Source organism: Salmo salar, chromosome 06, assembly GCF_965601325.2.
Source record: "Salmo salar chromosome 06, fSalSal1, whole genome shotgun sequence".
NCBI classification, from domain to species: Eukaryota; Metazoa; Chordata; class Actinopteri; order Salmoniformes; family Salmonidae; genus Salmo; species Salmo salar.
The window spans coordinates 4,155,001-4,169,316 of record NC_138296.1 but is presented as its reverse complement, the minus strand read 5'-3'; the positions used below and the strand labels follow the sequence as shown (position 1 = coordinate 4,169,316).

The window sequence follows — 14,316 nt, the reverse complement described above, 5'->3', positions numbered from 1 at the left end:
TCTCTCCCTCCTTCCCTCTCTCCCTGTCTGTCTCCCTGTCTGTCTGTCTGTCTGTCTGTCTGTCTGTCTGTCTGTCTGTCTGTCTGTCTGTCTGTCTGTCTGTCTGTCTGTCTGTCTGTCTGTCTGTCTGTCTGTCTGTCTGTCTGTCTGTCTGTCTGTCTGTCTGTCTGTCTGTCTGTCTGTTTGCATCTGTGTCTGTCTCTGTGTATGTCTCTGTGTCTGTATGTCAGTCTCTGTATGTCTGTATCTTTCTGTCTTTGTATCTGTCTGTCTCTGTGTCTCTCTGTCTGTCAGTCTGTCTCTCTGTCTGTCTGTGTGTCTGTCTTTGTCTGTATGTCTGTGTGTCTCTCTGTGTGTGTCTGTCTCTGTCTGTCTGTCTGTCTGTCTGTCTGTCTGTCTGTCTGTCTGTCTGTCTGTCTGTCTGTCTGTCTGTCTGTCTGTCTGTCTGTCTGTCTGTCTGTCTGTCTGTCTGTCTGTCTGTCTGTCTGTCTGTCTGTCTGTCTGTCTGTCTGTCTGTCCGTACTCACTCACTCACTCCCTGGATGAGGAGATGTAATATCATGTTTTGTCCACAGAAACCAACAGAAGAGATCAGAGTCAGAGATTCTCAGTGGTCAGTCTTCCCAGAGTCATCAATCAGACCTGGCCTCTATATTCAGTGTATGTGGTCCTGTTATGTACATTTGTTTTTGTTTACCTCAAGTAAAGTTGATCTGTCAATCATTCATTAATGTGTTAATGAGAAAAAATGTATTTTCTTGCTTAACTTAATTACTTCATTTATTTCAGATGCTTGAAGAGAAAATTATAACATTTGTGAAGAACGAGCTGAAGATGTTCAAGAGGATTCTTAGTCCAGAACTCCCAGAAGGCTTTGAGAGTCAGAAGCAGGACAAGGAAGTGGTGGATGCTGAAGATGAGAAGCAGGAGAGCAGTGCCAGAGAGGGGGCTCTGAAGATCACACTGCACGTCCTGAGGAAAATGAACCAGAAGGAGCTTGCTGACACACTGGAGAAAAGTAAGATCTGTCTGCCTCATGTTGAATGCTGTTGTATAACATTTAAAAGCTGTAGCTAAAGTACAGTTAAAATAGCTGTGTAACTCAATGATATTGTAGCAGCCTTAACACAACACCTAGTGACCTCATCAAGTAGCAGCAGGGATGTGTTGTGGTGATTCATTTAGAGAGAGAGACAACATTAATAATACCATCAATAATACCAATAATAATATAATCAGACATACCAGTGTGTAATGCATTATGAAAACATTTACACAATTATACAATCAGTTAAGAGAATAAATTATTTTAATTTAAACTTTATAACAGTCCTAGAATACAGTAGACATTAAAACAAACGTAATATTAATATCATATGTGTTATTTCTGGATTCAGATGAGCTTGCTGTGATTTGCCAACTTGAACTCAAATCTAATCTAAAGAAGAAGTTTCAATGTGTATTTGAGGGGATTGCTAAACAAGGAAACCCAACACTTCTCAATAAGATCTACACAGAGCTCTACATCACAGAGGGTGGAACAGGAGAGGTCAATAATGAACATGAGCTGAGACAGATTGAGACAACAACCAGGAAACAAGCAAGACCAGAGACTGCAATCAAATGTAACGACATCTTCAAACCCTTAATAACTGGACAAGACAAACTTATCAGAACTGTGCTGACAAAGGGAGTCGCTGGCATTGGAAAAACTGTCTCTGTGCAGAAGTTCATTCTGGACTGGGCTGAAGGAAAATCAAATCAGGATGTCCAATTTGTATTTTCATTCCCTTTTCGGGAGCTGAATTTGATGAAAGAGGACAAACACACTTTCATTGAATTTCTTAATTACTTCTCAATGGAAACCAAAGAATCAAGAATCTCCAACTACGACAAGTACAAAGTTCTGTTCATCTTTGATGGTCTGGATGAGTGCCGACTGCCCCTAGACTTCCAGAAGAACAAGATCTGTTGTGACATCACAGAGTCAACCTCAGTGGATGTTCTGCTGACAAATCTCATGAAGGGAAATCTGCTTCCCTCTGCTCTCCTCTGGATAACTACCCGACCTGCAGCAGCCAATAAGATCCCTTCAGGGTGTGTTGACCAGGTGACAGAAGTACGAGGGTTCAATGACCCACAGAAGGAGGAGTACTTCAGGAAGAGATTCAGTGATGAGGACCTGGCCAGCAGAATCATCTCACACATAAAGACATCAAGGAGCCTCCACATCATGTGCCACATTCCAGTCTTCTGTTGGATATCTGCAATAGTCCTTGAACCCATGCTGGAACATAAGAGAGAAGAGATGCCCAAGACTCTGACTGAGATGTACACACACCTTGTGGTTTTTCATACCAAACAGAAGAATGAAAAGTATCTTGGGAAAGAAGAGACAGCTCCACACTGGAATAAAGAGAGCATTCTGTCACTTTGAAAACTGGCTTTTCAACAGCTTGTGAAGGGCAATCTGATTTTCTATGAAGGAGACCTGAAAGAGGCTGGCATTGATGTCAATGAAGCCTCAGTGTACTCAGGATTGTGCACACAGCTATTTAAAGAGGAATGTGGGCTGTACCAGGACAAGGTGTACTGCTTCGTACATCTGAGCATTCAGGAGTTTCTGGCTGCTGTATATGTGTTCCTCTCATTCATCAAAAACAATGAGAATCTAATGGCCGAACTGCAATCAACGTCCAGGAACTTTTCTGTGAGGATCAAACAAAGGCGTAAAGTTACTTTCTACAAGAGTGCTGTGGATAAAGCCTTACAAAGTGAGACAGGAAACCTGGACCTGTTCCTCCGCTTCCTTCTGGGCCTCTCACTGGAGTCCAATCTGAAGCACTTACGAGGTCTACTGACAAAGACAAGAAGCAGCTCACAGAGCCATGAAGAAACAGTCAAGTACATCAAGGAGAAGATCAGGGAGAATCCCTCTCCAGAGAGGAGCATCAATCTGTTCCACTGTCTGAATGAACTGAATGACCATTCTCTAGTGGAGGAGATCCAAAGCTTCCTGAGCTCAGGAAGTCTCTCTAGAGCCAAACTGTCACCTGCACAGTGGTCAGCTCTGGTCTTTGTGTTGCTGACTTCAGAAAAGGAGCTGGATGTGTTTGACCTGAAGAAATACTCCAGATCAGAGGAAGGTCTTCTGAGGCTGATGCCAGTGGTCAAAGCCTCCAGAGCTGTTCTGTGAGTACATCACATGACATATAAGAACTAATCATCAGGAAGAAATATTACGTTTAGAGAAAATATGTATTATAATATGTATATAATATTATATTGAAAAACATATTTAATAAATGCATTGATTTTCACATTAGTAGAACAATATGACCATACATTTCTAGGAGACGGAAGATGAATATTTATGTTGTTTGAGAGAATGAACCTAATGCATCTGCCATTGTCCTTCTACACTACTCGTTAAATTAACAGTGTGTTTGTGAAGTCATGATGATCTCTTTGTCAGGCTGTCAGACTGTGGAGTCACAGAGGAAGGCTGTGCTTCTGTGGTCTCAGCTCTGACGTCAAACCCCTCACACCTGAGAGAGCTGGACCTGAGTAACAATGACCTGAAGGATTCAGGAGTGAAGCTGATCTCTGCTGGACTGGGGAATCCCCACTGTAAACTGGAGACTCTGAGGTCAGTATTCCTGTAGTTGGTCAACAAGTGATAACTGTTCACCAGATCCACATGTGTTTACCAGACACACATAGTCCACACCATATGTGTTTGGACAGTGAAGCTTACAGTTTTAAAGTTGTTGCTGTACTCCAGCGTTTTGGATTTGAGATATAATGTTTCATATTAGGTGACAGTACAGTCACCTTTTTATTTATTTGAGGTTAATGGTGAGAGGTTAGCATGTTTTGTTGTAGCCTCTGTAACTTTCTTACTCTTTATTGTTCATGATTCATTCATGATTTTTCTTAATCGTGGAATCATCAGGATTAATTTAGTGTGTTTAGAAACATGTTATCTACTTACTTACACAGAAATGTAATCCAGTCATTATCCACCATTTTCATATTGGGCAAAACACAACCAAAACAAACTTTGTCAATGTTACCTCATATGAAATATTTTATCTCAATTCCAAAATGTTGGAGTATAGAGCCTCATTAAAAATGTTAGCTTCACTGAGAAAATAGACATGGTGTGGACTGTATACTCGTTACAATCTAAATCTGATACCTCACTGTCTGTCTTTTGACTGATACTGCTTTTAAACTGGTCTGGTCAGTCTACTCAAATATTTGTACTATAGATTTTTCTATCCCAAAATAAAAAATGTTTAATCACATGCGCCAAACACAACAGGTGTAGACCTTACAGCGAAATGCTTACTTACGAGCCCCTAACCAACAGTGCAGTTTATAAAAATACGGATAACAGATAAAAGTTACAAGTAATTAAAGTAATTAAAGAGCAGCAGTAAAAAATAACAATATATACAGGGGGTGCGGGAACAGAGTGTCACGACTTCCGCCAAAGTCGGGTCCTCTCCTTGTTCGGGCGGCGCTCGGAGATCGGCATCGCCGGTCTTCTAGCCATCATCAATCCACTTTTCATTTTCCATGTGTTTTGTCTTGTTTTTCCTCACACCTGGTTTCAATTCCCTCAATTACTTGTTGTGTATTTAACACTCTGTTCCCACCATATCTTTGTGTGGGATTGTTTGTTGTAGTGCTTGTGCACGTTCCCCGTGAGCGCACGACGGGTTATTTTTGTGCCCATTTATCTTGTTGGTCTGGATGCCGTTGGTTTTGCTTAATAAATCTCCGGTTATTTCCCAGTTCTGCTCTCCTGCGCCTGACTTCTCTGCCGCCAATTACGCACCCCTCTACACAGACTCAATGTGCTTGGGCACCGGTTAGTTGAGGTAGGATGTACATTTAGGTAGAGCTATTAACCTCTTAGTGACCCCTTAACACTCGGATCCCGTTAACAGGATCGATTTGACAACAGCCAGTGAAAAATCAGAGCGCCAAATTCAAAAAAACAAAAATCTCATAATTAACATTTCTCACACATACAAGTATTATCTACCATTTTAAAGATAAGATTCTCCTTAATCCAACCACATTGTCCGATTTCAAAAAGGGTTTACGGAGACAGCAAAACATTAGATTATTTTAGGACACCACCTAAACAAGAAAAGCCACACAGCCATTTTCCAAGAAAGGACAGGCGTCACGAAAACCAGAAATACAGGTAAAATTAAGCACTAACCTTTGATGATCTTCATCAGATGGCACTCATAGGACTTCATGTTACACAATACATGTATGTTTTGCTCGATAAAGTTCATATTTATATCCAAAAACCCCATTTTACATTGGCGCGTAATGTTCAGAAATGTTTTGCCTTCAAAACTTCCAGTGAATGAGCACAATGAGCACACATATTACAGAAATACTCATCATAAACTTTGATAAGATACAAGTGTTATGCACAGAATTATAGATACACTTCTCCTTTATGCAACCGCTGTGTCAGATTTCAAAATAGCTTCACGTCGAAAGCACACTTTGCAATAATCTGAGTACTGCGCTCAGGCACAAACAACAAGGCAAACTGAAACCCGCCATTTTTGAGTCAATAAAACTAAGAAATAGTATTAGAAATATTCACTTACCTTTGATGATCTTCATCAGAATGCACTGACAGGAATCCCAGCTCCACAATAAATGTTCGATAAAGTTGAATGAATCTTTAGGTTGTTTTTAACATACATCTTCAATAAAATTCCAACCGGACAAATGCGTTCTCTTTAGGAATGAATATGAACTCAGCTCGCTCCCAAGGCTCTGCACGCCACTGACCTCATCCCTGGGACACCAGTTTACCACAGCTGGTATTCCTTTGCAATTCACTGTAAAAGCATGAAACAAGGTTCTAAAGACTGCTGACATCTACTGGAAGCCTTAGGAAGTGCAACATGACCACGATAACACTACAAATTCAATAGAGAATCATTAAAAAAAACTACAAGCCTCAGATTTCCACTTCCTGGTTGGATTTTTCTCAGGTTTTTGCCTGCCATATGAGTTCTGTTATACTCACAGACATCATTCAAACAATTTTAGAAACTTCAGAGTGTTTTATATCCAAATCTACTAATAAGACGCATATCCTAGTTTCTGGGCCCGAGTAGCAGGCAGTTTAATTTGGGTCCGTTTTTCATCCGGCCGTGAAAATACTGCCCCCTATCCCGAAGAGGTTTTAAAGTGACTATGCATAGATGACAACAGAGAATGGGGGTGGGGGGGAGGGGAATGCAAATTGTCTGGGTAGCCATTTGACTAGGTGTTCAGGAGTCTTAAGGCTTGGGGGGTAGAAAGTGTTTAGAAGCCTCTTGGACCTATACTTGGCGCTCCGGTACCACTTGCCATGCTGTAGCAGAGAGAACAGTCTATGACTAGGGTCTTTGACAATTTGTAGGGCCTTCCTCTGACATCGCCTGGTATAGAGGTCCTGGATGGCAGGAAGCTTGGCCCCAGTGATGCACTGGGCCATTCGCACTACCCTCTGTAGTGCCTTGCGGTCGGAGGTCAAGCTGTTGCCATACCGGGCAGTGATGCAACCGGGCAGTGATGCAACCAGTCAGGATGCTCTCGGTGGTGCAGCTGTAGAACCTTCTGAGGACCCATGCCAAATCTTTTCAGTCTCCTGAGGGGGAATAGGTTTTTTCATGCCCGCTTCACTACTGTCTCGGTGTGCTTGGACCATGTTAGTTGTTGGTGATGTGGACACTAAGGAACTTGAAGCTCTCAACCTGCTCCACTGCAGCTCTGTCGATGAGAATGGGGGCGTGCTCGGTCCTCTTTTTCCTGTAGTCTACAATCATCTCCTTTGTTTTGATCACTTTGAGGGAGAGGTTGTTGTCCTGGCATCACACGGCCAGGTCTCTGACCTCCTCTCTATAGGCTGTCTCATTGTTGTCGGAAAATGTAATGATGGTGTTGGAGTCGTGCCTGACCGTGCAGTCATGAGTGAACAGGGTGTACAGGAGGGGGCTGAGCACGCACCACTGAGGGGCCTCTGTGTTGAGGATCAGCGTGGCGGATGTGTTGTTACCTACTCTTACCACCTAGGGGCGGCCCGTCAGGAAGTCCAGGATCCAGGTGCGGAGGAAGGGGTTTAGTCCCTGGGTCCTTAGTTTATTGATGAGCTTTGAGGGCGCTATGGTGTTGAACGCTGAGCTGTAGTCAATGAATAGCATCCTCACATATGTGTTCCTTTTGTCCAGGTGGGAAAGGGCAGTGTGGAGTGCAATAGAGATTGCATCATCTGTGGATCTGTTGGGGCGGTGTGCAAATTGGAGTGGATCTAGTGTTTCTGGGATGATGGTGTTGATGTGAGACATAACCAGCCTTTCAAAGCAGGTCTGATCTGTAGTCGAGTCTGTACGGGTCTGTAGTCATTTAGATAGGTTACCTTAGGGTTCTTGGACACAGGCACTATGGTGGTCTGCTTAACCTCTTGGGGCTAGGTGGGACGCTAGCGTGCCACCCGTGGTGCACTCCATCAACAGCAGGTGCATTTCAAGAGCGGCAAATTTGAATCCAAATAAATGTCAAAATTCAAATTTTTCAAAAATACAACTATGTTACACCATTTGAAAGATAAACATCTCCTTAATCTAACCACGTTTTACGATTTCAAAAAGGTTTTACGGCGAAAGCATAAATTTAGAGTATGTTAGGACAGTACATTTACAAGAGTTGTGTGTAATGTTTTGTCAAGTCAAAGACAGGGTCACCAAAACCATAAAACCAGCTAAAATGATGCACTAACCTTTTACAATCTCCATCAGATGACACTCCTAGGACATTATGTTAGACAATGCATGCATTTTTAGTTCTATCAAGTTGATATTTATATCCAAAAACAGCGTTTTACTATGGCATTGATGTTGAGGAAATCGTTTCCCTCCAATAACCGGCAGTCAAGTCAGCGTCACAAATTAAATAATTAAAATTAGAAAACATTGGTAAAATATTATATTGTCATTTAAAGAATTATAGATTTACATCTTTTGAACGCAATCAACTTGCCAGATTTAAAAATAACCTTACTGGGAAATCACACTTTGCAATAATCTGAGCACTGTGCCCAGAAAAATACGCGTTGCGATACAGACTAGACGTCATGTTGGGGAGATCTAAAATCGAAAATACTATGTAAATAATCCATTACCTTTGATTCTCTTCATCAGATGTCACTTCCAGGTATCACAGGTCCATAACGAATGTAGTTTTGTTCAAAAAAGCTCATCATTTATGTCCAAAAATCTCCGTCTCGTTAGCACATGATGTAAGCCAGCCGGACTTCTCGTCATGAACGAGGGGAAAAAATATATTTCCGTTCGTTCAAACATGTCAAACGTTGTATAGCATAAATCATTAGGGCCTTTTTTAACCAGAACATGAATAATATTCAAGGTGGACGAATGCATACTCTTTTATAACGTATTGGAACGAGGGTACCCAACATGAAGTAGCGCGCCAGGTGTCTAATGGGACATCACCGTTCCATGGCTCTTGTTCGGTCAGATCTCCCTCCAGAAGACTCAAAACACTTTGTAAAGGCTGGTGACATCTAGTGGAAGCAATAGGAAGTGCCAAAATATTCCTAAACCCCTGTGTTTTTCAATGGGATAGGTTTAAAGTCAATACAACACATCAGGTATCCACTTCCTGTCAGAAAATGTCTCAGGGTTTTGCCTGCCAAATGAGTTCTGTTATACTCACAGACACCATTCAAACAGTTTTGGAAACTTTAGAGTGTTTTCTATCCATATATAATAAGTATATGCATATTCTAGTTACTGGGTAGGATTAGTAACCAGATTAAATCGGGTACATTTTTTTTATCCAGACGTGCAAATGCTGCCCCCTAGACCCAACAGGTTAACTTCTCTAGGGCCGGCGGGACGAAATCGTCCCACCTACGTAACAGCCAGTGGAATCCTGTGGCGCGTTTTTCAAATACCTTAGAAATGCTATTACTTCAATTTCTCAAACATATGACTATTTTACACCATTTTAAAGACAAGACTCACGTTAATCTAACCACACTGTCCGATTTCAAAAAGGCTTTACAACGAAAGCAAAACATTAGATTATGTCAGCAGAGTACCAAGCAAGAAATATTCAGACACCCATTTTTCAAGCTAGCATATAATGTCACAAAATCCCAGAAGACAGCTAAATGCAGCACTAACCTTTGATGATCTTCATCAGATGACACACCTAGGACATTATGTTATACAATAAATGCATGTTTTGTTCAATCAAGTTCATATTTATATCAAAAACCAGCTTTTTACATTAGCATGTGACGTTCAGAACTAGCATACCCCCCGCAAACTTCCGGTGAATTTACTAAATTACTCACGATAAACGTTCACAAAAAGCATAACAATTATTTTAAGAATTATAGATACAGAACTACTCTATGCACTCGATATGTCCGATTTTAAAATAGCTTTTCGGTGAAAGCACATTTTGCAATATTCTAAGTAGATAGCCCGGCATCACAGGGCTAGCTATTTAGACACCCAGCAAGTTTAGCACTCACCAAATTCAGATTTACTATAAGAAAAATGTTATTACCTTTGGTGTTCTTCGTCAGAATGCACTCCCAGGACTTCTACTTCAATAACAAATGTTGGTTTGGTCCCAAATAATCCATTTTTATATCCAAATAGCGGCGTTTTGTTCGTGCGTTCAAGACACTATCCGAAAGGGTAAATAAGGGTGACGAGCATGGCGCATTTCGTGACAAAGAAATTCTAAATATTCCATTACCGTACTTCGAAGCATGTCAACCGCTGTTTAAAATCCATTTTTATGCCATTTTTCTCGTAAAAAAGCGATAATATTCCGACCGGGAATCTGCATTTAGGTAAACAGACGAAAGAAAATAAAGCAAGGGGTCGACTCGGGCACGCGCCTAAGCCCATTGTCCTCTGATCGGCCACTTGCCAAACGCCCTAATGTGTTTCAGCCTGGGGCTGCCTCGATATCGTTCAGCTTTTTCCCGGGCTCTGAGAGCCTATGGGAGCCGTAGGAAGTGTCACGTTACAGCAAAGATCCTCAGTCTTCAATAAAAAGAGCCAAGATGAACAACAACTTGTCAGACAGGCCACTTCCTGTTCAGAATCCTCTCAGGTTTTTGCCTGCCATATGAGTTCTGTTATACTCACAGACACCATTCAAACAGTTTTAGAAACTTTAGGGTGTTTTCTATCCAAAGCCAATAATTATATGCATATTCTAGTTACTGGGCAGGAGTAGTAACCAGATTAAATCGGGTACGTTTTTTATCCGGCCGTGTCAATACTGCCCCCTACCCCCAACAGGTTAAAACAGGTTGGTATTACAGACACGGACAGGGAGAGGTTGAAAATGTCAGTGAAGACACTTGCTAGTTGGTCAGCGTATGCTCACAGTACACGTCCTGGTAATCCGCCTGGCCCTGCGGCCTTGTGAATGTTGACCTGTCTTAAGGTCTTACTCACATCGGCTGCTGAGAGCGTGATCACACAGTCTTCCAGTACAGCTGGTGCTCTCATGCATTTTTCAGTGTTATTTGCCTCGAAGCGAGCATAGAAGTAGTTTAGCTCGTCTGGTAGGCTCGTGTCACTGGGCAGCTCGCAGCTGTGCTTCCCTTTGTAGTCTGTAATGGTTTGCATGCCCTGCCACATCCGATGATCGTCAGAGCCGGTGTAGTATGACTCGATCTTAGTCCTGTATTGATGCTTTGCCTGTTTGATGGTTCGTCGGAGGGCATAGCGGGATTTTTTATAAGCTTCCGGGTTAGAGTCCCTCACCTTGAAAGCGGCAGCTCAAGCCTTTAGCTCAGTGCGGCTACTGCCTGTAATCCATGGCTTCTGGTTGGGTTATGTACGTACGGTCACTGTGGGGACGACATCATCGATGCACCTATTGATGAACCAATGACGAATGTGGTGTACTCCTCAATGTCATCGGAGGAATCCTGGAACATATTACAGTCTGTGCAAAACCGTCCTGTAGATTAGCATCTGCTTCATCTGACCACTTTTGTTATTGATCTTGTCACTGGTGCTTCCTGAGAGAGCTTTGTATGCATCTCTGTGTGTGCAGTAAAGGTGGTCCAGAGTTCTTTTCACTCTGGTTGCACATTTAACATGCGGATAGAAATTTTGTAAAACTTATTTAAGATTCTCTGCATTAAAGTCCCCAGCTACTAGGAGCGCCACCTCTGGGTGTGCATTTTCTTGTTTGCTTATGGCTAAATACAGCTCATTCAATGCTGTCTTAGTGCCAACCTCTGACGTGGTATGTAAACAGTTGCGACGAATACAAATGAAAACTCTCTCGGTAGGTATTGTGGCAGCTTATCATGAGAAACTCTACCTCAGGCGAGCAATAGCTTGAGACTTCCTTAGATATCATGCACCAGCAGCTGTTTACAAAAATACATAGACCACCGCCCCTTGTCTTACCAGACGCTGCTGTTCTAGACTGCCAGTACAGCATATAACCAGCCAGCTGTATGCTGATAATGTCGTCGTTCATCCAGGACTCCGTGAAGCATAAGATGTTACAGTTTTTAAAACCTGTTGAGGACAGACGTTCCGCTAACGGAACCCCTAGCCAACAGCCAATGGAATAGCAGGGCGCGAAATACAAAACCACAAAAATCCCATAATTCAAATTTCTCAAACAATCAACTATTTTACACCATTTTAAAGATAAACTTCTCGTTAATCTAACCACATTGTCCGATTTCAAAAAGGCTTTACAGCGAAAGCATAGCATTAGATTATGTTAGGACATCACCTTGACAAGAAAAACCACACAGCCATTTTCCAAGCAAGGAGAGGCATCACAAAAACCAGAAATACAGCTAAAATTAATCACTAACCTTTGACGATCTTCATCAGATGACACTCCCAGGACTCAATGTTACACAATACATGTATGTTTTGTTCGATAAAGTTCATATTTATATTCCAAAACCCCATTTTACATTGGCGCGTGATGTTCAGAAAATATTTTGCCTCCAAAACTTCCGGTAAATGAGCACATCAATTTACAAAAATACTCATCATAAACGTTGATAAAATTTACAACAGTTATTGAAAGAATTATAGTTACACTTCTCCTTAATGCAACCGCTGTGTCAGATTTTAAAACAGCTTTACAGCGAAAGCACATCGTTCAATATTCTGAGTACAGAGCTCAGCCATCAAAGCAAGCTATACAGTTACCCGCCAAGTCATGGAGTCAGCAAAACTCAGAATTAGTATTATAAATCTTCACTTACCTTTGCTGATCTTTGTCGGAATGCACTCCCAGGACTCCCACTTCCACAAGAAATGTTCATTTGTTCGATAAAGTCCATCATTTATGTCCAAATACCTCTTTTGTTCGCGCGTCCAGATCACAATTCCAAAGGCACGATGCGCGAGCGCAAAACCATAGACGAAAAGTCAAAAGGTTCCATTACCGTTCGTAGAAACGTCAAACAATGTTTACAATCAATCCTTAGGGTCTTTTTATCATAAATCTTTGATAATATTCCAAACGGACAATAACGTATTCATTACAGAGGAAAAAGAAGGAACAGCGCACCTGTGTAACCGCGCAGTAAACAACTCATTGGTCTCAGCATAGTCCACTGGTTGAATGGCCTCTTATTCTCTCCCAATTCACAGTAGAAGCATGAAACAAGGTTCTAAAGACTGTTGACATCTAGTGGAAGCCTTAGGAAGTGCAAAATGACCCCACAGACCCTTTAGTTTGGATAGGCAATCAGTTGAAAAACTACAAGCCTCAGATTTCCCACTTCCTGGTTGGATTTTTCTCAGGTTTTTGCCTGCCATATGAGTTATGTTATACTCACAGACATCATTCAAACAGTTTTAGAAACTTCAGAGTGTTTTCTATCCAAATCTACTAATAATATACAAATATTTGACTCTGGGCCCTAGTAGCAGGCAGTTTAATCTGGCCTCGCTTTTCATCCGAACGTGAAAATACTGCCCCCTGTCCCAAACAAGTTAATGTCCCGTTGGTAGTTTAATCTTAAGCGTAACTTGTCGATTTTATTGTCCAAAGATTGCATATTTGCTAGCAGAATTGAGGTTCAAGTACAAGTAATACTTTGATAATTTGTCATATCTAATAATGAAACATCCATTAATGAATAGATATGAGGTTTCAGGACACTAATAAATCAGAAAATGTTTAAAACAAATACTGCCACCACTATTTTCACCACCAAAGAATAGCAGTGTGATTTTAATATGATTTGTCTCTTTGCAGGATGTCACGCTGTCTAGTCACAGAGGAAGGCTGTGCTTCTCTGGTCTCAGCTCTGAGGTCAAACCCCTCACACCTGAGAGAGCTGGATCTGAGTAACAATGACCTGAAGGATTCAGGAGTGAAGCTGCTCTCTGCTGGACTGGGGAATCCCCACTGTGAACTGGAGACTCTGAGGTCAGTATTCCTGTAGTTGGTCAACAAGTGATAACTGTTCACCAGATCCACATGTGTTTTTCAGGCACACATCATCCACACCATATGTGTTTGGACAGTGAAGCTTACAGCTTTTAAATGTAGTGCTATGCTCCAGCATTTTGGATTTGAGATACAATGTTTCATACTAGGTGACATTACAGAATGTCACCTTTTATTTGATGTTAATGGTGAGAGGTTGGTATGTTTTGTTGTAGCCTCTGTTATTGGTAATGGTGAGAGGTTAGCATGTTTTGTTGTAGCCTCTGTAACTCTCTCACTCATTATTATTCACGATTCATTCATGATCTTTATTCATCATGGCAGTCACAGGCTTGATGTAGTCATTACGTTCAAAGAATATGGGACCAAATACTACACTTTTTTAAACATTTTGAAAAAATTATGTAGCCACTATTTTCACCACCAAAGAATAGCAGTGTGATTTTAATATGATTTGACTCTTTGCAGGCTGTCACGCTGTCTAGTCACAGAGGAAGGCTGTGCTTCTCTGGTCTCAGCTCTGAGGTCAAACCCCTCACACCTGAGAGAGCTGGACCTGAGCTACAATCACCCAGGAGACTCAGGAGTCAGACTGCTCTCTGTTGGACTGGAGGATCCACACAGCAGACTGAAGAAACTCAAGTATGTAGAGGGTTTATGTCAATGTTCATATCAGACATGTTTGACTTGTCAGGCTAGTTAAGAAAACATTCTTACCACCACTTGGACAAAGTTATATGTTACTGTGTGTTTGTCTATTGTGTGTGTGTGTGTGTCCTGTGTGTGTGTCCT

The 14,316-nt window shown here is 41.6% G+C and overlaps 2 protein-coding genes across 2 annotated transcripts in view; both read left to right on the top strand.

The window, feature by feature from the left end:
• Positions 1–598: 598 nt before the first annotated feature.
• LOC145879748 (uncharacterized) lies at positions 599–2,273 on the top strand. The gene is made up of 4 exons (XM_082976105.1): positions 599–660; positions 790–1,018; positions 1,398–1,678; positions 2,250–2,273. Exons 2-4 carry the CDS (start codon positions 790–792, stop codon positions 2,271–2,273), a joined length of 534 nt encoding a protein of 177 aa, XP_082832231.1. The 5' UTR covers positions 599–660.
• LOC123740222 (NACHT, LRR and PYD domains-containing protein 3-like) overlaps positions 1,657–14,316 on the top strand; it is a 14,449-nt gene continuing 1,789 nt past the window's right edge. The window contains exons 1-4 of the mRNA XM_082976242.1: positions 1,657–3,192; positions 3,476–3,649; positions 13,330–13,503; positions 13,993–14,166. Coding sequence (XP_082832368.1) covers positions 2,675–3,192; positions 3,476–3,649; positions 13,330–13,503; positions 13,993–14,166 — 1,040 coding nt within the window. The 5' untranslated portion in view covers positions 1,657–2,674. The remainder of the gene's footprint in view (positions 3,193–3,475; positions 3,650–13,329; positions 13,504–13,992; positions 14,167–14,316) is intronic.

What these genes read in the sequence shown, in the direction of transcription:
- LOC145879748 (XM_082976105.1), top strand. Translation starts at nt 790, where the DNA reads ATGCTTGAAGAGAAAATTATAACATTTGTGAAGAACGAGCTGAAGATG. An exon ending in TGCTGACACACTGGAGAAAA is followed by an intron (nt 1,019 to 1,397) that starts GTAAGATCTGTC and finishes TTCTGGATTCAG; the next exon opens with ATGAGCTTGCTGTGATTTGC. An exon ending in AAGACAAACTTATCAGAACT is followed by an intron (nt 1,679 to 2,249) that starts GTGCTGACAAAG and finishes GCCACATTCCAG; the next exon opens with TCTTCTGTTGGATATCTGCA.